The sequence below is a fragment of the Pan paniscus genome, chromosome 15, assembly GCF_029289425.2.
Source record: "Pan paniscus chromosome 15, NHGRI_mPanPan1-v2.0_pri, whole genome shotgun sequence".
Classification (NCBI taxonomy): Eukaryota; Metazoa; Chordata; class Mammalia; order Primates; family Hominidae; genus Pan; species Pan paniscus.
In genome coordinates, this window is record NC_073264.2 from 95,237,807 (window position 1) to 95,261,900 (window position 24,094).

General features: G+C 45.6%; 2 protein-coding genes across 3 annotated transcripts in view; one reads left to right on the forward strand and one right to left on the reverse strand.

The window, feature by feature from the left end:
* DDX24 (DEAD-box helicase 24) overlaps positions 1-3,506 on the reverse strand; it is a 33,005-nt gene extending 29,499 nt beyond the window's left edge. The window contains exon 1 of one of the 2 annotated variants that reach the window (XM_003832808.6): positions 676-3,506. The gene's annotated coding sequence lies outside the window, so the exon portion shown is untranslated. The remainder of the gene's footprint in view (positions 1-675) is intronic. The other variant, XM_008958240.3, reaches the window with a different exon arrangement.
* Positions 876-22,253, forward strand: IFI27L1 (interferon alpha inducible protein 27 like 1). Its single transcript, XM_034938059.3, is given in 6 exon segments — positions 876-1,006; positions 16,456-16,534; positions 20,278-20,310; positions 21,353-21,463; positions 21,466-21,513; positions 22,016-22,253. Coding segments are annotated over 5 exon segments (312 nt in total). The 5' UTR covers positions 876-1,006; positions 16,456-16,506; the 3' UTR covers positions 22,108-22,253.
* The last annotated feature ends 1,841 nt before the right edge of the window (positions 22,254-24,094 follow it).

The following is a 24,094-nucleotide window of genomic DNA, read 5'->3' on the forward strand; positions in this document are numbered from 1 at the left end:
CCGTGAAAAAGACCAAGGTAAACTTTGGTTCAAATCCAGATCCACCACTTGTCAGCTGTGGCTCTGCGGTGGACGTATTAATCTCTGAGTCTCTTATTTCCCAGTCTGCACAATGGGAAAAACGAGGACATCTGTCCCACAGAATCCTTATACGCCACTACGAAAAAGTGACGCACGTCAAAAAAACCGCTGAGCATGGCGCCCGGCGAGGAGAGCGCGTTCGCACACAGCGCCCGCCGGACCCGCTGCGCCACGGCAAAAACAAAACAAAACAAAAACAAAAACAAAAACACGCGGGGTTCAACAAGGAGAGGGCGAGGGGTGCCACGCGAACCGGGCGAAGACACGGACAGCGCCAGGCAGAGCAGAAGGGCCTCTGTCTCCTCGTGACGCCGGTCCCGCGCGGCGCTCTCGCTTTGTCTCAGGGACGAACGCGCGCACGAAACCGAGAAACCGAGAAGCCGAGAAGCCAAGGCCGTCAGGCTCTGATGACCGGACAAGGAGCCCAAGGCGCGGGGACCGTGGCACGCAGCTCGGTTGGACGGCTTGGGCCGGCGGCCGCCCTCTCTGGACCCGGGAACCCACCGGCCCAGAGCGACCCGCGATAGAAACCCGGGTTCCTGGCCTCAGCCCCTCTCCAGAGTCGGCTCCAACCCCGCTCGTTTTGGTACTCACCGTGTGGAGACGCCACCGCAGCTCCGTCAGTCGCCGGTGAGGAACCTCAGAAACCGCCGCTGTACCTCAGCTGCAGCAGCAACTGCAGTTCCGGGGCGGGACCTCCACGCACATACTCGTGCGCGCTGGGGAGGAAGTCCCGCCCCTATGGCAAACGCAGCTACCTGATTGGCTGCCTCGCGGACCGCAGCAGTGCCGGCGGGAGAGCTGGCTTGGGGCGCTGGCGCCTCTTCTTACAGCTTTACTCCTGCCAGCTTGGGAAAAGGCCGGAGAAGGTGAAATTCTGTGTGCTCCCTCCGGCGAGAGACTTTGTCAGCTCCCGCACAGTAACGTAAGTTTTCTTGTATTCTTAGTGTAGTTTTGTTACCGGAAAGGGGTCTCGATCCAGACCCCAAGAGAAGGTTCTTGGATCTTGCATAGGAAAGAATTCAGGGTGAGTCCTCATAGCAAAGCAAAAGCAAGTTTATTAAGTACTTTACTCCGTAGACAGAGTAGGGCGTTCCCGAAAGTAAGAGGACGAACGCGTCCATCCTAGGTACAATGCTCGTACCTAGATCATAGGGAGATGTGCTCTGCTACAAGGGTGACGTGTGATGAGTGTTCCTTGTATTGTAATTGTTTTGGGGCGCCATGAACTGTGCCCATATAAGATACAAACGTAATTGATAAATGTTGTGTGTGTTCAGACTAATCCACTGACAGGCCGTTCTTCCTTCTCTCTCCCTTTCCTTGGGTCTCTATTCCCTGAGACACAACAGTATTGAAATTAGGTCAATTAATAACCCTACAATGGGCCTCTAAGTGTTCAAGTGAAAGAAAGAGTCGCACATCTCTCACTTTAACTCAAAAGCTAGAAATGGTTAAGCTTAGTGAGGAAGGGATGTCAAAAGGCAAGATAGGCTGAAAGCTAGGCTGAAAGTTTGCACCAAAAAGTTAGCCAGTTTGTGAATGCAAAGGAAAAGTTACTGAAGGAAATTAAACATTTTACTCTAATGAACACATGAATGATATGAAAGCGGAACAGTTTATTGCCGATTTGGAGAAAATTTTAGTGGTTTGGATAGAAAATAAAACCGGCTACAGCATCCCCTAAACCCAAAACCGAATCCAAAGCAAGGCCCTGATTCTCTTCTATTCTATGATGACTGAGAGAGGTGAGGAAGCTATAGAAGTTTGAAGCTAGAAGAGATTATTTCATGAGGTTTAAGGAAAGAAGCCGTCTCCAGAACATAAAAGTGTAAGATGAGGCAGCAAATGCTGATGGAGAAGCTGCAGCAAGTTATCCCCAAGATCTAGGTAAGATCATTGATGAAGGTGGCCACTGAACAACAAGTAGTCAATGTAGACAAAACAGCCTTCTATTGGAAGACGACGCCATCAAAGACTTTCATAGCTAGAGAGGTCAATGTCTGGCTTCAAAGGCCAAGCTAACTCTTTTGTTAGAGGCTAATGCAGCTAGTGACTTTGAATTGAACCCACTGCTTGTTTACCATTCTATTATAAAAATCTTAGGTCTCTTAAGAATTACGCTAAATGTAATCTGCCTGTGCTCTGTAAGTGGAACAACAAAGCCTGGATGACAGCACATCTGTTCATAGCATGGTTTACTGAATATTTTAAGCCCACTGTTGAGGCCTACTGCTCAGAAAAAAGGATTTCTCTCAAAGTATTATTGCTCATTGAAAATGTGCATAGTCACACGAGAGCTCTAATGGAGATGTATAAGGAGATGAATGTTGTTTTCATGTCTGTGAACACAAGATCCATTCTTCAGCCCATGGATCAAGAAGTAATTTTGCATTTCAAGTTTTATTACTTAAGATACATTTCATAAGGCTATGGCTGCCATAGAGAGTTATTCCTCTGATGGATCTGGGCAAAGTATATTGAAAACCTTCTGGAAAGGGTTCACTATTTTAGATATCATTAAGAACATTTGTGATTCATGGGAAGAGGTCAAAATATCAAAATTAACAAGAGTTCGGAAGAAGTTGACTCCAGTTCTCATTGATGACTTTGAGAGGTTCAAGACTTCAGTGAAGAAGGTAACTGCAGATGTGGTTGGAAATAGCAAGAAAACTAAAATTACAAGCGGAGCCTGAAGATATGACTGAATTGTGGCAATCTCATGAGAAACTTGAATGGATGAACAGTTCCTTCTAATGTATGACCAAAGAAAGTGGTTTCTTGGGATACAATCTACTCCTGGTGAAGATGCTGGGAACACTGTTGAAATGACAATAAAGGATTTAGAATATTTCGTAAACTTAGTTGATAAAGCAGTGGCAGGGTTTGAGAGGATTGACTACAATTTTGAACATTCTACTGTGGATAAAATGCTACCAATTAGCATCACATGCTACTGAGAAATCTTTCATGAAAGGAAGAGTCAATCCATGCAGCAAACTTCATTGTTGTGTTATTTTAAGAAATTGCCACAGCACCTCACCTTTCAGCAACCACCACCCTAATCAATCAGCTGGTTTCAGAAAAAAAGAAAAGTATATTATGGCAGAGGGGGACACAGTCAAAATGTTAATAATTGGTGAATTATTGGTGCTAGAGTAAGGGTACGTGAGTGTTCATTGTACTATTCTTTCAACTTTTTTGAGGTTTAAAACTTTTCAAAATAAAGAGTTGAGTAAATTGTTTTGATTTAAAAATTATGAATTAAAAAGAAATTGGCTTAAGCCAGGTGTGGTGGCACATCCCTGTAGTCCCAGCTATCCAGGAGGCTGAAGAGGGAGGATTGCTTGGGCTCTGGAGTGTGAGTCCAGCATGGACAACATAGCAAGACATCATCTTTAAAAAAAGAAAAAGAAAGAAGGAAAGAAAGAGAGTCAATTTTAATTTTTAAAAATGGGGGAGGGGGAGATGTCAACCAAAAGCAAAATGATGGCAAAGTTTCCATTATAGTAGTGGAAACATAGGTATTTTTTTTCCTTCTTCTCAATATTCTAATTTTAAAAAATAGTAAGAATAAACTATTTTAATGTTATTCTTATTTCAAAGGTGAAAAAACAGATGCAGGAAGATTAATTTGCCAGAGTCATACAGCTAATGTTACAGAGCTCAGACCTGACTTGGAGATCTGTGACTTTAACTGGGTGCAGTGGCTCACACCTGTAATTCCAGCACTTTGGGAGGCCCAGGCGGGTGGATCGCTTGAGCTCAGGAGTTCAAGATCAGCCCAGGCGACATGGTGAAACCCCGTCTCTACAAAAAATACAAAAATTAACCAGGCTTGGTGGCATGCGCCCTTAGTCCCAGCTACTTAGGGGGCTGAAGTGGGAGGATTGCTTGAGCCCAAGAGGTCAAGGCTGCAGTGAGCCATGTTCATGCTGCCGTGGGATAAATAAGAAACCAAAGAGACCGAGGGGTTGAGGAGGAATTATTTAATTATTTAGGTGCACAAACCCAGTCAGATTAACATCCAAAGGACTGAGCCCTGAACAAAGAGTCAAGCTACCTTTTAAGCATTTCGTGGGGCAGGGGGAGATTTGTGCAGTGGGAAGCATATTACAGAAGCAAGAAACAAAGACAGTTATTCAATTGAGACATGGCATTACATTATATCTTACTTTTCAAGGAACAACATGTTTTATGACTTGAGAGTATCTGTCTAGTGACCTTGCAGCTGCACAGCTAGAGAAACAGAGTCTTCACAATGCCTGGGAAAGGGAGACATAAGGCTCACTAGCCTCAGAAAGAAAAACAGGCAGTTAATTTTAAAGGACTCCAGCCCTTTCTCTTCCTCAAGGGAAATTGGGTTTTTTTACATACAACCGAGTTTTTGCTTACACAGTTTTTAATTTCTTTTAATTCCTGTTCCAATGCCACTATACTCAGCCTGAGTGACAAAGCAAGACCCTGTGTGGGGGAAAAAAAAAAGTAATCAAGATCAAGAAACCCTATAAGGAATGTGTCCCAGTTTCCAAGGGACCCATGCAGAAGCCTCCATTGCCAGTGGCTGAAGTGGGAGTACTTATGAATGTGTTAATTGACTTTCCAAAAAGACTGAAGGGTAGATGTGGGCTGAGGGGAACCAAGAATGCATATGGAGAAGTTGGAACAGTTGAGCTCATAAATTTCCCAGCAAGAAAATGGCTCATCTAGCCAGGTAGGGCATGTAGAAGGGTGGGGGAATCAGATTGCCTGGAGTCAGGTCTGAGCTCTGTAACATTAGCTGTGTGACTCTGGCAGATTACTTACTCTTCCTGCATGTTTCCTCATCTGTAAAATGAGAATAATATTGTTGAGAAGATTAAACATAAATGCATGTAAAGTTCTTGCTGCAGTGCCTGGCACATGGTGAGCTCTATTGACCTTAGCAATTCCTTTTGTCATCACACATTTCTTTATAAGCATACACATACCTTTCATATAGTATAAATATGAAAAGGTGATAAGTTGGGGGAAAACACATTTCGGCGAAACATCCCACAGTGTTAAGTAGTTGTTTTAAGGTGATGGAACTGAGTGTAATTTTTTCTTTTCAATATTTCAATTTTAATGTGATTATTTTAATTATATATATTATATGGAGGTATAATTAGTGTACAATAAAATGCAGAGTGCAGCTTTTCAGTTCAATGAATTGTAACATTTCCATATCATCATATAAGTATTGCACAAAACAACATAAAGAACATTTCCACCACCCCAGAAAATTCATTCATCCCCATTTCCAGTTAGTTTTTATCTCTACCCAGAACACAAATATATTTTAATTTAAAAATTAATTGGCAACTATTTCTTAAATGGGAACCATTTTGGTATTTTCATTTATTGTAAAAGTGACTTATGCCTGAGGCATTGTAATTCATCTAGCACCAAAAAACATACGTATGTATAAGCATTCTACATGGGTGATATAGTTTGGATATTTGTCCCCACCCAAACCTCATAGTTGAATTGTAATCCCCAATGCTGGAGTTGGGGTCTGGTGGGAGGTGTTTGGATCATGGGGGCAGATGCCTCATGAATGGCTTGGGCCATCTGCTTCATAATAAGTGAGTCTCACTCTGAGTTCATGTGAGATCTGGTAGTTTAAAAGTGTGTGGTGCCTCCCCTCAATTCTCTCTGACTCTTGTTTTCACCATCTCATGTGCCTGCCCCCCTTCCACCTTCTGCCATGATCGTAAGCTTCCTGAGGCCTACCTAGAAGCTGAGCAGATGTCAGCAGCATGCTTCTTGTAAAGCCTGTGGAACGGTGTGCCAGTTAAACCTCTTTTTTAAATAAATTACCCAGTCTCAGATATTTCTTTATAGCCATACAAGAATTGCCTAATATAATGAGGTCTTCCTTTACCACTGTTTTGTAAGTTGCCTCTTTCACTCAACAATATCTAATGAACCATTCCCCATTGCCAATAAATATTAATCTATAACCAGGGACGGATCCAGTCTATTTAGGGACCTGAAGCTTACATAATTGGTGGGGCAGAGAGCTTAAAAAAAGAGAGTTATAATACAAAATACCAGTAACACTACAATGTCACCCCAAACCAGGGGAAGTATGGCAGAGGGAAGCCAGATTGGAAAGCAATTACAAGACAACAGCCCTAATCAATTACTCTTAGAAGAGCTTTTGCAAATAATAATAATAACAACAACAACAACAAAGTGAGCAATGGCTAGAGCTGCTCTTAGGGTCTTGGAAGGAGCCAGTGCAAGTGAGGGTCCCTGAACTCAGGCTTCTTTTGCTTCGAGGTAAACCCATTTCTGCTTCTATCATCAGTAGCTACATATAATTATTTATATAGGAGTATAAAATTTTATTTATTCAATTTTTGTTACTTCCCACTTTTGCTGTGTCAACCTAAATAACAAACAGAGAGAAGCCCTCTAAAAGAAAATGACATTTGAGAATACAGCATTGCAGTGGGAAAATTCATGCCATAGTAAACTATGTACATATTCAAGGATGTAAAGGAAGACAAAGGTTTTTAAAGGAAAAATGAAGACAATTACGTAATTGTTTTGAAGCCAGATTAGAAAGCAATTAAAAGACAACAGCCTTAATCAATTACTCTTAGAATAACTTACTTTTACAAATAATAATAATAACAACATGTTTGGCTATAAGGATTAACAGCAAGGGTGACACCAGTCTGAGGTTGGGCAGGTAGTTTCTGGGCAGATGTGCTCACGGAAGTGTTTTTTGTGTAAGGTTGTGATGGCCTTTGTGCAAGATTGCAATTTTTGCAGATGATAGTTTTGTTCTCAGGCATACAAAAGCGTGAAAACCCTCTCTTCATGGGTTTTCCCTAGCTCTATTTGTCAGAGTTTGGGTGTGTTTTTTGTTATTTTTATTTTTATTTTTGTTTTGTTTTGAGACGGAGTCTCACTCTGTCATGCAGGCTGGAGTGCAGTGGCGCATCTCGGCTCACTGCAAGCTCCACCTCCCAGGCTTCACGCCATTCTCCTGCCTCAGCCTCCCGAGTAGCTGGGATTACAGGCACTCACCACCACACCCAGCTAATTTTTTCTATTTTTAGTAGAGACGGTGTTTCACCGTGTTAGCCAGGATGGTCTCGATCTCCTGACCTCGTGATCTGCCCGCCTCGGCCTCCCAAAGTGCTGGGATTACAGGCATGAGCCACCGCGCCCAGCCGATTGTCGTTTTTTTTTTTTTTTAACACAAGCAACTCCATTTTGACTCTGACTGCTTTTATAGTTGTCATCAAAAACACTGTGATCATCATTCATGTGCAGATATTTGTGCACATCTCTGATTATTTTCTTGTGATGAATTCCAAGAAGTAAAATTTCTAAACCAAATAAGCTTTCACTACATGCTGTCAAATAAAGTATGGGTTAGAACACGCCATACCCAGCAGTGAATGAGGATCACTATTCCTTTCCTCATGCAAACACTGCATGTTCCAGTTATTTGCTTCCTGAGGCAGATTATAAGGATGTAGTCACTCAGCTCTGTTTCACGCTCTGCTGTGAACCCTCAAGGATGGAAAGTTAATGACTGTATTCCCCTGGCTTCCCCATATGCCAGTTCTGCAAATGACCTGAATTGTGCCAAGCTGACTCCCCTGTGCAAGGATGTGAAGGTGGAAGGGACACAGGGGCTGTGCTTCGGCTGCTTCTACTGCCAAGCATTGTAGTAGAGACTTGTTTTTTTGCAGTAGCAGAAGCAGAGTCCCAGGATCCATTTCTTACGTTACTATGCGAGATGCAGAAGGTAAGTTTTCATTTTACTGGCATAGATGCCCCAGAGCCAACAGGTGTGGCAGTGGCTTCCCGATATCCCAGTTTCGTGATCATGGCACTGGCTGAAGCATTCTTGGTGGCCCACTTCTAGGGTGGAGCCACATTCTGGGGTTGGGGCATTCCTGGAACATCAGCTTAGACCCTCCTCCTCCAATCCTGGAACAATCTTTTTTTTTTTTTTTTTTTTTTGGAGACAGAGTCTTGCTCTGTCGCCCAGGTTGGAGTGTAGTGACACGATCTCAGCTCACTGCAAGCTCCACCCCCTGGAACAATCTTATAGTCACCTAATTCCCTGTGTCAAAACCCACTCTGCTTAAGTTGGCTGGAGTGACTTCTGTTATCTGCAGCTGAACTCTGACTAATAGATGCATGTGACACACATACAAAATGTTACCTCCTTTAAATCTTTTACTATTAGTAAGATTGACCATCTTTTTAAGTGTCTATTAGTCATGCGTAATTCTGTCTTGGGGAGCTGTCTCCTAGTCTTCGGAGTTCCTTGTTAAAGGCAGTTCCTTTTAAAAATTGATTCATAAGGAAAACTCTCTTTGAGTTGGGGATACTAATCATGCAAAAGTATTATTTTGTTTGGTTTGTTTTCCCCTCAGTATGTCACTTGTCTCTTAACCTTCATGATAAATCCATTTTTCACCACGAGGGACTTTGTTCATGGTGTTTTTTTGTTTGTTTTGTTATTTTGTTATTTTTATTTTTAGAGTGTTTTGCTCTGTTGGCTAGGCTGGAGTGCAGTGGTTGGGTCATGGCTCACTGCAGCTGTTACTGGATAGAGGTCCCGATGCATATCCTAAGAGAAGGTTCTTGGATATCATGCAAGAAAGAATTTCAGGTGAATCCATAAAGTGAGAGCAAGTTTATTAACAAAGTAAGGGAATAAAAGAATGGCCATTCCATAGTCAAAATAGCAGCTTGAGCTGCTTGAATGATAATACTTATAGTTATTTCTTGATTATATGCTAAACAAGTGGTGGATTATTCATGAGTTTTTGAGGTGGGCAATTCCTGGAACTGAGGGTTCCTCCCCCTTTCAGACCATATAGGGTAACTTCTTGATGTTGCCATGGCGTTTATAAATGGTCATGGTGCTGCTGGGAGTGTCTTGTAGCATGCTAATGCATTATAATTAGTATATAATGAGCAATGAGGATGACCAGAGGTCACTCTCATCACCGTCTTGGTTTTGGTGGGTTTGGGCTGTCTTCTTTACTGCATGCTATTTTATCAGCATGGTCTTTGTGAACTGTATCGTGTGCCTATCTCCTATCTCATCCTGTGACTAAGAATGCGTAACCTCCTGGGAATGCAGCCTAGTAGGTCTCAGCCTTATTTTACCCAGCTCTTATTCAAGATGGAGTCACTCTGGTTCAAATGCTTCTGACATATTTACCCCCTCCCTTTTACAAGGAAACCCTTAAGCCTAAGGGTTGTAGAAGTATGTAGATCCATCTTCTGTAACTTCTTCAGACTGAATAGGGGCAATGATATTCCTGCCTAACTATTAGGGTCTCTTGTATTCAGGGTAGAGTGGAGCTCAGTCAGAAAGTGTCGGTATGACAAGGACCATTCATAACTCTTGAGTTCCGACAAAAGGTGATATCTGGAAGATTAGTAAGTGTTCAATTTAAGAAAACATTGAGTAAGCTCATCCTACATTTCTATACAAAGAGTACAACAGCAACATATTCCACAACAGTAAAGTAAAATAAGCAAAATTATCCCAAGTAAACTGAATAAGAAGGCTTTCCAGGAACTGGGCAATTGTTGGAACCAAGCTGATATGGGGGTCTCTAGCTGATTCCAATATGTGCCCAAATTAGAATATTGATCCAGATTTTTACATTACCCATCCCTCTTGTTTCTTCTGAGCTGCAGCCAGAGATCACCGATTGGTTCACAGGAACAAGCAGGGTCAGTCTAAATTGCAGAAAAAAACTCAAAAACAACTGATGAGACTAGAATTTAATAACTGGTGTACCACAGTTTTTGAAACCTAATTTTTCTCTCTCCAGTCCTCATTTTAGTATAAAACAAATCATAATTTGACAGATTTGGTTTATTATACCTGGCCTGATTATTTGTATAAAGTGCAGCAAGAATGATTATTTTTCACATAGGCTTTTTAAATTGACTGTGGTGGAACTTTGTTCCGTGAAAGGAATCTCAGATAAGACATTTTTAAAGCTGAGGCCAGCCATGGGTTGGTAGCAGATACCTACGAGTTTGGGTAAATTCCTCTCCTTAAGAGGTTTCAAGATAACTTGGGGCTCTTGGGCCTGTCAGAAAGTGACATTCTTTGGTCAGGAACCCTGTACAGTGACTGTGTAGGCAAGATATGAGGCTAGTTTTCCCAAGGGGCTTTTATTGGCTCTATAAGTCAAGTTTGATTCCTTAAGGGAAAGCACATCATTACAGTCAAAGCCTTGGTAAAATAACCGATGTCTCCAATTGCATCCAATTGCAAAATGAAATGGATTCTTATTGTACTTATGCAGATAACTATATTGCCATAAATTAAGAATATGCAGTTTCCAAATTCTGGAGAAATCAGGTAGAGAGAAGCAAATATACTCCAAATTTTGTTCACAGTAGTATACTTTACTCAATTATCAACAGTTGTAAATAGCTCAAAATAAAAATTTTTTTGGCTCTGTAAAAGATCAGGAAAAAGTCAAAAAGATTGGTTCAGACTTCTGTTAGTTTAGTTCATGCACTTAATTCCTGTTCTGTCTGATGCTCATGAACATTTCAGCTCTCCATGAAAGTCCTGAAAGATTTTTTCTAATATCACAATGTCCAAAGTTATCAGAAACCTGCATCCAAGAGCATCTGTCAAAGTCCTATAGCTGATTAAGGGTCACCTTTTAAAGAGGATCAAAACAAGGTAACAGTTGCCTGTGGATGACAAAAAGTTTTAGGACAGCCGCTATTATAGCCACAGTTGGCTAGAAACTGTGGTTACTTCTATGGCATACAACAATTTTACATAACAATTATAACTATTAGTAGCATACACTAAGTCGTATCATGATTATAGGAGTTTCCCATAATTTTAGAACACATACCAATAACTTAGTTATACAAATACAGCCAAGAAAGCCAAACACCCAACCATTTCATATTTAACCATGCTTCCTATATGATTTTTATACCAAATAAGGCAAATATGTCATTTTTAGACTTGAGGAGACCTAATATCTAAAAGATTAATTAGGAGGTCAGAAGAAGACATGATTTATAATTTGATTTTGGAAATTTTGTCAAACATCAGAGGTTTTAAACACTTGATATTATAAAATCAAATCCCAGGTCACCATAAGTCATTTACTTAGCTGAAACAATAACTCAGAATTTTTTAAAAGGCAAAACCTTTACTCATTAATAGAGGGAAGATTTAGCTTTCCAAACAATCTGTCTCTTTCCTTTCCCTTCTTCTGTCTATAGCTTATTCAAAAGGCAAACAAAAATCTTTTTTTTTTTTAATATAACATGAAAATCAGCTGGGTGCGGTGGCTCACACCTGTAATCCCAGCAGTTTGGGAGGCCAAGGCAGGTGGATCACCTGAGGTTAGGAGTTCGAGACCAGCCTGAGCAACATGGTGAAACCCTGTCTCTACTAAAAATACAAAAAAATTAGCCACGCATGGTGGCGGGTGCCTGTAATCCCAGCTACTCGGGAGGCTGAGTCAGGAGAATCGCTTGAACCTGGGCAGTGGAGGTGGCAGTGAGCCGAGATTGCACCACTGCACTCTAGCCTGGGTGACAGAGTGAGACTGTGTCTCAAAAAAATAAAAAAAAGAAAGAAAATCTTGTTTAAGAGAGAGCCAGATTTCACCCTTTGCGTTAGTGTACTATTGATATCAAACTCAATTCTTAATAAAACCTGGCCGTGCGCTCTGGCTCACGTCTGCAATCCCAGCACTTTGGGAGGCTGAGGTGGGCGGATCACAAGGTCAGGGATTCGAGACCAGCCTGACCAACATGGTGAAACCCTGTATCTACTAAAAATACAAAAATTAGCCAGCTGGGTGGTGCGCTTTTGTAATCCCAGCTACTCAGGAGGCTGAGGCAGGAGAATTGCTTGAACCCGGGAGGCGGAGGATGCAGTGAGCCAAGATTGCACCACTGCACTCCAGTCTGGGCAACAGAGAGAGACTCCATCTCAAAAACAAAACAAAACAAAACAAAAAAAACCTTACAGACAAATCAATCTTAATCAGTTTGTCTATGAGGCAAGATTCTCATAAACCTTTTATAACCCTTTACAAATTCTTGTTAAAGAGAAGATCAGTGCTCTAAGAAAAACTCTGTTGTGCTTTTATTCCAATGTTCAATTTACAGAAAAACTGAAGAATATCTGATATGGTTTAGCTGTGTCCCCACCCAAATCTCATCTTGAATTGTAGCTCCCATAATTCTGATGTGTTGTGGAAGGGACCCAGTGGGAGATAATTGAATCACCGGGATGATTTCCCCCATGCTGTTCTCGTGGTAGTAAGTCTCATGAGATCTGATGATTTTATAAGGGGTTTCCCTTTATGCTTCGCTTTTCATTTGCTCTTTGCCAGCCACCCTCCTGGGTTCAAGCGATTCTCCTGCCCCTGCCTCCCAAGTAGCTGGGACCACAGGCGCACACCACCACGCCCAGCTAACTTTTGTATTTTTAGTAGAGATGGGGTTTCACCATGTTGGCCAGGAAAATCTAATTCCAACACATCCCAATACCAGGAGCATTACTTTTCCCCTCAAAATGCCCTTCTTGGAGATGTGAGGAATTCAAAATCCTCCTTTTCATCAAAATTTTTGACTGCATTTCTTTTCTTTTTTTTTTTTTTTTGAGATGGAGTCTTGCTCTGTCACCCAGGCTGGAGTGCAGTGGCATCATCTCAGCTCATTGCAAGCTCTGCCTCCTGGGTTCACGCCATTCTCCTGCCTCAGCCTCCCGAGTAGCTGGGACTACAGACACCCGCCACCACGCCTGGCTAATTTTTTTTTTTATTTTTAGTAGAGACGGGGTTTCACTGTGTTAGCCAGGATGGTCTCGATCTCCTGACCTCGTGATCCGCCCGCCTCAGCCTTCCAAATTGTTGGGATTACAGGCTTGAGCCGCAACGCCCGGCCCTGACTGCATTTCTTATGAACTTCATTTTGTATGGAGAACATCCCTCCATCCCACATAGAAGATTTATAGTATGAAACATTCTACACTAGGTGACAAATGGCATGGAGCCCTACTCCCATATTTGTGATAAGCAGGAAGTCAGCATGGATTGGTGGTTAACAGCATGATCTCTGACCAGGGGCCCTGGTTGAAATCCTTAGAGCTGTGGCCTTGAGGCAAGTTAATTAACCTTGATGTGCCTTAGTTTGGTGACAAATAGGGAGTTAGTAGATATGTACTATTGTTTTTTGCATTTGCTTGTTTCTGTCCTTTTCCCCTACTGGAATAAATTTCATGAAATAAGGATGTGTCTATCTTTTTCTCTTGAGTCCGTGCTCAGGAGCTTGGTAAATATGTTTTGAATGAAAGAATGAATGAAGAGAAAAAAAGGAAAGTGAGAGTCTCAGTGTGAAGTCTGCGGAGAGAGGAATACAGAAAATTAAAGAAGTGACAGAATCGGGGTGGGAAAGGCCCTCTGCTTGGGATATCCTCTAATGTCCTGGAAATGAGGCTGTGTCCCTTTTGCAAGACAAGGAAAGGAGGGAAAATGAGCCCTGCACCCCAACCCCAGTCCTGCAAGGATGCTTGACCAAACTTGGGTTTGAGGCCCAATTTAGGAATGTTAGAGTCCTTCCAAAGATTCAGGGGGTTAGAGGTCCCTCTCAGTAAAGTCTCTCTTGGTTAAAAATGGATTTGGCACTACGAGGTATTAACTGCTATTCTCTTTGGGTTAATCTGCCTCGCACTCTTTGCTGATGGCTGTGGGTGGCAGGATTGAGCATGTACAGGATCATGGGACATTGGGAGCTTTTTTCTCTCTAAAGGCGGAAACTTGAGAGCTGATCCCTTCAGGATGACAAGTGGCCGCCTGAAGTTTTGAGTCAGTGTTGCTGCAACGGGTGGGTCTTTCTCTGGCCTCCCTGAGCTCTTCACCTTCTCCACCCTGCCGTTTCCTTGCACAGTCCTGTTTAGTTTTGGAACAACACTCCCAAATAATTCAGCAAAAGACTTTGCTGATAAAGCAGCATGATGTAAAGAAGTCAGCCCAAATCCACCAAAACCTAGATGGTGACGGAAGTGACCTCCATCACTCTAGGAATTGTCCACCCCTTTCCCAGAAAACTCGTGAATGAGCCATCCCTTGTTTAGCATATAATCAATATAATACTGTAAGTATTATCAGTCGATCGGCCCAAGCTGCTGCTTTGCTCTCACTTAACTCTGGATTTGGCTTGAAGTCTTCCTGTGTGAGGTCCAAGCACCCTCTCTTGGAGTCTGGATTGGGACCCCTTTCCAGTAATATACTCCTGGTGAACCATGAAAGGACGATATTGAGGAGACCCCTGAACTAAAGGAAATAGACCGCAACACCAATTGGCTGACTTTGGGTAAGTGGTGGGGTACATTTTACCTGGGTAAAGGATGAGAATGGGTTAGAAGTCCAACTTAGGGGAATTAGAGTCTCTCCTAAGATAGAGTGAGTTAAAGGCCCCTCTTAATAAAAGGCAAGGATGCACAAAGGCACACTTAAAAAAAATTTAGAGACAGGATCTCACTGTGTTGCCCGGGCTGGAGTGCAGTGGCATGATCACAGCTCACTGCAGCCTCGACTTCCTAGGTACAAGCAATTCTCCAGTTTCAGCCTCACAAGTAGCTGGGACTGCAGGTATACATGACAGCACTTGGCTAATTTTTAGAGACTTTTTTAGAGATGAGGGTCTTGCTATATTGCCCAGGCTGGTCTGGAACTCCTGGCCTCAAGTGATCGTCTTGTCTTAGCCTCCCAAGTAACTGGGATTATAGGTGCCAGCCACCGTTCCAAGCCTTAGGCACACTCTTTATCCATATTTCTTTTTATGAAATACTCAATGTCTACTTGATCTCCGGTCTGGGCCTAGCATTAAGGGAGGCAGCAATGAATGACTCCTGACTCGTGTTAGTCAGTTTTACATTTCTATAAAGGAATACCTGAAGCTGGGTAATTTATAAAGAAAAGAGGTTTATTTGGCATGGTTCTGTAGGTTATACAAGCATGGCACCAACGTCTGCTCAGCTTCTGGTGAGGCCTCAGGAAGCTTTTACTAATGCAGAAGTTGAAGGGGGAGCAGGTGTGTCATATGGCAAGAGAGGGAGCAGGAGTGAGAGGAGGAGGTACCAGCCTCCTTTAAACAACCAGTTCTTGCATGAACAAACAGAGTGCGAATTCGTTCATTACCATGGGGAGGGCACCAAGCCACCATGAGGGATTTTCCCCCATGACCTGAGCACCTCCCACCAAGCTCCACCACCAACATTGAAGATCACATTTCAATATGAGATTTGGAGGGGACAAACATCCAAACCATAGCAGTCCTTGATTTTAAAGAGCTCTGAATCCAGCAGAGGAGATAGAGAACAACGTTGCATTGTGGGAAATTCTGTGGCAGAAAGAATATAGTGGACTCACGTTTGAGAGCATAAGTGGGGGTATAGTTGCTCAAGCGAGATTGGGAATGTGTGGCCAGGGAAGTCTTCCTGGAGAATATGTAAGATCATGAGGTCCTGAAAATTTTCCTGAGTCTAGCATGCAAAGGATCAGAGGCCTAAAAGAGCAGGGAATGATTTCTATTTGTCCCCCAGGACAGAAGCATAGCTGGATATTGGCAACAATAAGTTTAGGGCGAGGCAGAAGCCAGTTCATGGAGGACTTGCTTATCCCATGGGCCATACAAGGCTGTTGAGGGGTTTTAGGCAGATGGATAGATAAACACCACGACTTTTCCCTGTACCACAGCAGCCAGTAGATACGTCCCCATTCAGTGTTTTATATCCCTGATGCTTGGGTTGCTTCCATCTCTTAGCTATTGTGAATAATGCTGCTACGAACATGGGTGTATAAATATCTATTCAAGACTATGCTTTCAGCCGGGTGCAGTGGCTCACATCTGTAATCCCAGCACTTTGGGAGGCCAAGGTGGGCGGATCACAAGGTCAGGGATTCGAGACCAGCCTGACCAACATGGTGAAACCCTGTCTCTACTAAAAATACAAAAATTAGCCAGGCGTGGTCGCACGCACCTGTAATCCCAGCTACTCAGGAGGCTGAGGCAGGAGAATCGCTTGAACCTGGGAGGCAGAGGTTGCAGTGAACAGAGATTGTGCCACTGCACTCCAGCCTGGGTGACAGAGCGAGACTCTGTCTCAGAAAAAAAAAAAAAAAAAAAGGCTACGCTTTAAATACTTAGGGTAGTTACTCAAAAGTGGGTTTACGGGATTATATGTTTTATATGATAATTCTATTTTTAATGTTTTTATAGTCCCAGGAGGGATGCAGAGTTCTTTATTAATGCAGCTTTATCCAAACCAGATCCTGAATAAAGTCAAAACTCAACCAACAGGTGGAAGTCCAAGAATCCGAGTGGAGGCTCACCGAGGCGAAGGGGCCAACCATGGGAAAGGAGAGTGGATGGGACTCAGGTGGGTACTGCACATGATTCTGAGGGCTGCTGGTCCTTCCGAGGTGAATGCGCTTTGTGTCCCACTCTTCTGACACCAGATTATGTCAACCCCAAATAACAGAGAGGGAGGCTCTCCATGGAAAAGAGATTATTCAGGAATGAATGACGGGATTTTTAAATCCCAGAATACACATGCCATAGTGGACCATGGCGGGGCCACAGATGTACCCAGGAAGGCAAAGGAAGACAAAGGTTTTTAAAAGCAAAACAAGGAAAGTTACTAAGTGGTTTTGAAACAATGATCCTTGGCTACAAGTGTGGCATCAGCCCAAGATTGAACGGGCAGTTGCTGGGCAGTCATCCATTCAGAAGTATTCTTTATGGAAGGCTGCAGTGGCCTTTCTGCAAGGTTGTGGTTTTCAGAGCATCTTTGTAATAGCTCTTTTCATAGGCATGTGTGCCTGAGAGCCCCTCCTTGGTGGCCTGCCTCCATTTTGTTAGGATTTGGCATAAGCGACTCCATTTTAATTCTGACAACTTTCATAGCAGGAAGGCTTTTGGCCTGAGCTGCTGAGAGAATGGATTCCGGGTTCAGCAGTGACTTGGGCCAGAGCAGAGGCAGGGAGACAAGTTAGGAAGCTCCTCCAGTCATCCCACTGAGAGACGCGGGTGGCTTGGTCCAGGACTGGAGCTGCAGAAGTATGAGGAATGGTCAGACTGGATATTTCTGAAGGTGAATAAGCATTCGCGGATAGATTGCTGTGAAGGAGAGAAACCATGTGGAGTCAAGGAGGACTCCAGGCCACTTAACCTGAGCTACTGAGAGAACGGGGCTGCCCTTTACAGAGGCTGGAAAGTGGGAGTGCACTTGGGTCACTTTATGTTTGAGGTGCTTCTCAGATACCCAAGGGACATGTTAAGTAGGTCTAGGCTGAGCACATCAATCTGCAAGTCACCAGAGTACTTAACACAGTGGGACTGGGTGAAGTGCCCCCGGGTGTGGGGCTAAAGCAGGGGAGTCTGAGGACTGACCCTGGACACACCCACACTGCACTGAGTTCAGGGAGAGGGGCTGAATGAGACTGAGAAGGAGAGGCTAGTATGGCAGGGGGAAACATGGAGGATGAGGCCAGGTGAGGAAGATGTGTCGGCTTCTAGGGCTGCTGTCACAAAGGTCCATGGATTGAATGGCTTAAAACAACAGAAATTTACTTTCTCACAGTTCTGGAGGCTAGAAGTCTGAAATCAGAGTGTCCCAGGGCCATGCTGTCTCTGAAGGCCCTTCAGGAGAATGTTCCATGCCACTGCCTAGTTTCTGGTGGCTGCTGTCAGTCTTCGACGTCCTTGCCTTGTGGCTGCATCACTCCCATCTCCATCTCTGTCTTCACATGGGCTTCTCCCTGTGTGACTCCAAGTATCTGTGTCTCTTCTTTTTCCCTTACAAGGACCTCAGTCATATTGGATTAAGGGCCCACCCTACTCCAGTATGACCACATCTTCATTACATTTGCAAAAACCCTGTTTCCAATTAAGGTCACATTCACAAGTACCAGATGTTAGGACTCGAACATATCTTTTTGGGTGATGCAATTCAACCCGCAACAAAGACGTTTTGAGGAAGAGAGAGTAATCACCCCTGTCAGACACTGCTGAGAGCTGGGAACGTTGAGGCCCGAGAGGGAGGGCTCTGGATGGGCACCAAGGAGGTCAGTGGGGACGTTGTAAGTCCAGTTTCTTGGGGACTGGGTTGGGGAGAAGGCTTATGGGTATGGGTTTGAGAGTGCATGAGAGGAGTGGTGGTGTGTCATGCCTATACACACATCTTGACGATTCACTCATGTTCTCATGCTTTGCATTAGACCCTCCCACTAACCCTGTGAGGTGGCTGCTCTCATTATCTTACATATTTTATAGAGGGGACAGGAAAGCTAGGTAACTGCTCAAGGTCATGCAGCTCTGAGTCTGGGTGCCTAACCACGGTGCCATTCTGCCTTTCCCTAAATGGACAGAACTACCACAAGGAGCTTTGCTCTAAGGAGCAAAGCAAAGTGAGGTGGCAGCTGGAGGAAGATGTGGTGTGAAGGGAGGGGCTGTCCTTGTTTTACTGGTATTGGGAACAATCCCAGAGAGAGGGAGACTTTGATGATGCAGAAGCGAGGGAGGCACTGCTGGAGCATGACTTGGAGTAGGAATAGCAGGTGGGCCCAGCGCACAGGGCGGCAGGCGCACAAGTGGGGAGGCACACAGGTGGCAGGTGCAGGCACTGCTCATCACAGAAGTGGGAGGGCAAGGGAATGTGGGGGCAGGGGTGGTGAGTGGCAGGGGTAGACTTGCTGGTGAGAGCAGGGGGACGCTCTCTTCTGGTTGCCTTCATTTTCTTGGTGAATTAGGACCCTGACAGAGGCAAGAGAGGAGGTGGTGCAGATTTGAAGATCCAGGGAGAAGTTGTGAAATTTGCATAATCTCAGAGAGCGGGGAGTGAAAGGAACAGAAAGACACAGAGATTGGAGTGATGCAGCCACAGGCCCGGAGCACCAAGGATTGTTGGCAGCCACCAGAAGCTAGAAGGAGGCACAGGAGGACCCTCCCTGAGAGGCTTCAGAGAGAGCGTGGCCTTGCTGACTCCTGGATTGTGGACTTCCAGCCTCCAGAACTGAGAGAATTGATTTCTGTTGTTTGAAGCCACCCAGGTTGGGGTCCTTGGTTACAGCAGCCTAGGAAACTAAGACAGAGCTCAGAAATCCCAGGGTGACTGAAGAACTCCCAAAGCTTGTGTTAGAGTCAGAAAACTGGAAAGGGAGGAGTTAGGGGCCTCTAGGGGGCTGCTCGCTGTAGGGAGGGTACCATTTTGTTATTAACAAGGTCTAGGACAGAATGCTAATAGAACTAATAGAACCTTCTGTTCTCTGAGCTGTCCATTGTGACAGTCACAGGCTACACATGGCTCTTGAGCTCTTGAGATGTGACTAGTGCAACTGAGGCACTGAGTTCTAAGTTTTATTTCATTTTTAATTCACTAAACTTTAAATAGCCACACATAGCTAGTGGTTACAAGTGGGCAGCACAGGCCTAGGGTTTGACTGAGGGAATATGGGGCATAGAGTCCAAGATCTTTGGAAGCAAGGAAATAAGAACTGAAAGACACGTTTTTGGGAAATGTCATCTGAGTAGGGATTGATATCATCAATACAGGTCAGGAGTCGTGACAGAGAGAAAGGGAGGTCCTGAGCCATGAGCTAAAAGCTTCAAGAAATGGCAGGGAGTGATGGGAGGATTGAGGCTGATTTTTGCCCCTTCTGTTACTTGGCTGAGACCAAGGCGCCTCTTCCTGGGGAGGTGGCTGAGCTCTTTCCAGCAGGCCCTGAAATCTCCAGAACTTTGGTCCCAGCTGCCTAAGCACCCCAGTCCCTGCCCCTGTGGCAGCCATTGTCAGATGTTCCTGCCAGCCCTGAGAGCTCAACACAACTCAGGAGGCCCAGGCATGCTCTGCCCAGTGCTGCAGGGGGCCCAGCCACAAGGCTGGGCAGAGGAGACAGGTGACTTCTGATGTGGGGACCTGGGGAGGCTTCCTGCAGAAGGTGCCATGTGCAGAGCCCTGAGGATGGGGCCTTCACCTCTGACCTATGGCCTAGGATGAGTAGGGGGCTTCAGAAGAGGGAAAGAATAGCAAAGTTGAATTTGAGATGGGGGTATCAGAGAGTACCCACTCTCATAGGTTTGTGTTTGTTTGTTTGTTGTTGTTGTTGTTGTTTTTGTCTCCAGGCAGGGCTGCTGTAGCAGCTGTGGTCGGAGGAGGTGAGTCTCTATGGGAAGGAACTCAAGCCCCCATCCCCCGCCTCCCCCCAGCCCTGAGCCTCTGGGAGAAACTGGCTTTGACCAAACCCAGGATTCTCCAAGACATAGCTGGGTAGCGGTGGAGTGGGCAGAGTGATGGGGACCTTAGAGCAGCAGGAAGCAAAGCAAAGCCATTAAAGGCACAGGGCTTTGGAGGCAGCCAGAGCTGGGGCTACTCTCAGCTTCCACCAAGTACAAACCATGCAACCCCGGATGAGTCATTGGAGCAGTCACAGCCCGGGATTCCTCCCTGTCTAAAGCAGGGCCCATGGTATCCTTGGGGACTTTTGAAGGGAGTATGTCAGCTGAGCTGTGTCTCATTCCTCAAAAGTATTTGACAAATGCTGGTAGCCCATCCACTGAGTCAGAAGCTTTTGACCTGCTATAAAGCAGTGTCCTCCAATGCAGTGGCCAAAACTAAAGAAAATCATAATGTTTCTCTGTCACCTGCACCACATTTCAAGTGCTAAACGTGGCTACCCTAGTAGACAGTACAGAAAACAAATGTGGCCGTGATTGCAGATGGCTCTCTGACTGCACTGCTCTGGAGATTTTGGGGAGCCCCAGAGGACCCCCGCATGCTGCTGCAGGGCCTTCAGGGCCTCCATCCCCTCACCTCTCCAGAAAAGCAGCTCTGATATTGTCTTCTGTCAACCTTTTGCATGGAGAGATCATGTTTTCCTTGCCAAAAGGGAAAGTTTGAAGACTGCTGTTTGCTTCAATGTATTTATTTTACATTAGGGGAACAGAGGCCCAGGGAGGGCCAGTGAGCCCTCAATGGTGTCTGTGAAACAGGCGTAAACAAGCCTGGGATTCAGATTATCCTGGGAGCCGGTCCACTGGCTGCTTTACACGTTGACTGCCCTTGTTTTGGGATCCCATCCCTGCTCAGTCTTTCCTGAGAGCACAGCAGACCCCTCCTCCTCATCGCCCCAGGAGGATGTCAGGGAAGTCTGGGGGACTCCGTCCCATGGGGCCAACCCCAAATCTCCACTTCCCGCAGTTGTGGCTGTGGGGACTGTGCCCGTGGCGCTCAGTGCCATGGGCTTCACCTCAGTAGGAATCGCCGCATCCTCCATAGCAGCCAAGATGATGTCTACAGCAGCCATTGCCAACGGGGGGGAGTTGCTGCTGGCAGTCTGGTGGCTATTCTGCAGTCAGTGGGTGAGTGTTCTGGACAGGATGACCAGAGCCAGGAGATGATCCAGCCCTGAGGCTGAACCAGGGAGGCCTCTCCTCTCCCTGCAGGTCCGTGAGCCTCTGCCTCTTGGGCCCTTTGTCTTTCTGTCACTGTCCCCTCTTCTGGTTGGAGGTGGGACCAGGGGTGCAGCCTAAGAGATCTGCATTCCTGGTGAACCCTACAAAACCCAGGCAGGTCTCCTCCCCTCTCTGGGCCTTTGGAAGATAAGGAACCTGCCATTTCTCAGAGGGTCTGCCCTGTTGCTGGGATTCCTCACCAGAGTTCTTGCCTCCTCTTTGGGCAGTGGCCTGCAGCAGCCCCTCCCAGAGCAGAAATCCTAGGGTTTTAGGAAGCAGAGGTGGGGAACCGGGTTGGACTGCCTGGGCCTCAGGTCTCTGGAGGGACCCAGGGTCTCTGGCCTTCAACCCCCTGTTAGGAGCTGCTACCCCTCCCTGTGCCCTGTGCTCACCCTCTCTTCTACCCCAGGGGCAGCTGGACTCTCTGTGACATCTAAAGTTATCCTGGGCTTTGCTGGGACAGCTCTTGGGGCCTGGCTGGGTTCACCCCCTTCCAGCTGAACACCACACTGAGGCAGGGAGTTGGCTCTCTTGGTGGAGATGACTTTCCTGGGCCTCTGGATGACAATCTTCCAAAGGACAAGTCTCCTACTCCCAAAACTATTTAAGGAAGCATGAAAAATAAAGATGCTGGTTATCTTCTCCTAGTGTCGGTTCTCTGTTCTTGTGGTCAGGATAGGGTACAGCGCTACTGCAGGACTGCTGGACAGGGAGGGACTCAAGAGGAAGCAGCATGGGATGTCTGTGGCTGGAGCCAGGTCTGGCCCCAGGCTTTCCACTCATTCTGTGGTCCTGAGCAGGTCATGTCTGCCCTTTGAGCCTCAGTTTGCTGCTCTTCAGATGGGAGAGTCAGCCAGAGTAAGCGTTATAGGATGGCGTGGCTCTTGGGTCATTGCTTGAGCCATTGACCCTCAATTACGAAGCCCTTTGTCCTCATGCGTGACTGATCCCTTCCTTTCCCACCCAGGACTCAGGGTGTGACTGATTACTCTAGAAGTTTACTCTAGAAGTTTACTCTACTGATTACTCTAGAAGTTTAGCAACACTACATTTGCCTGGCCTATGGGCCTTCTCCATACAGGTCGAGAAGTTTCATTCCTCCAGGGAGCTCTGTCCCTCTCAGCACAGAGCCCAGGCTCCTCAGGCCCCAGGTGGACTGAGCAGAGCCTGTGAGGATGGGCAAGGGGCTGGGGCTCCTGAGAAGTAGGCCAATGCAGAATACCCATTTCCAGAGACCTCCTGTGTGCCTGGCCCCAGATCAGGTGCCAGCTGTCCTATGCACACTGACCTGGCATCTGCCACACGGCACCTGCCTGGCCTTGAGGATAAGTAAACCACACTTGACTTCTGCAAGGCCTGTTTAGATGTGGCCTCTGACCTCAACGTTAGTCCCACTCTGGGCTGCTTGACCTTCACACTTATTTTTCCTTTACAGCTGCACTCCTGCAGGGCTCTCCCTGGGATGCTGGCTGAGCTGACTCCCACAGCTCCCAAAGGGGCCCCAAGGCTCCATCCCACAGGATTGCCCTGGCTACAGAGGATCACAGAGGTCCATCTCTGCCCAGGGTGCACAATGTTGGGGAAGCCAGCCCTTAACCAATGATGTGAAGGGACTTGGGGTAAATTACAGAAATGACCATATTCTCCGCCCTTTCAGCATGGCTGTACAGCTCCTCCCATCAAGAGGTAGGAATTTCTTTCCCCTCCCTTTGAATCTCCTCTGGCCTGGGGAGTTGCTCTGGCCTGGCCGATAGAACACAGTGGAAGTGATGGCGTGCTAATCTTGAGCCTAGTCCCTAAGAAACCTTGCAGCCTTCTGCTGTATCTCCCGGACCCCATCACTGCCATGAGAACAAGCCAGGCTGGGCAAGCACACAAAGTCCATTCATTCCAGACAAGACCCCAGACATGGCAGCTAGCCCAGCCAAGTTCTGCAAAGCTGACCTGCAGCTGACTGCAGATGGATGAGGGGCCCAGCTGAGACCAGAAGAACCACCTGCCTAGATTGCTGACCCACAGAATCATGAGCTACATAACTTTTTTAAGCCACTAAATTGTGTGGTCACTTTTTATCCAGCCATGGGTAACTGACAACATAAGACAATGTGTAAAATCACTGAAGAGGATCAGGCTATATGGCTCGTAGGACAGAAAAGGAAGCGATAGATTCTAATTGCAGCAACCTGGGAAGACTTCCCTGGAGTAAGTGCTGTTTTACTTAAGGATTATGGAATTGTAAGTACTAGAAACTTGATCGCAACTTGCTCAGAGTTCAACGGACTTCATTGCTTTACTAAATGGAAAGCTCCAAAGGTAAAGTATGCTTCGGACAGGGTTTGATTCAGCAACACAGCAGGGATGCCAAAGACCTGTCTTTTCTATTCTTTGTTTCTGAGGCATCAGCTTCATCTTGTGGCTGCCAGCTCTCGTGGTTACAAGACAGCTGTTAGCAAGCTCTGGAAGCTACCTTCTTTATTCATGTCTCCCA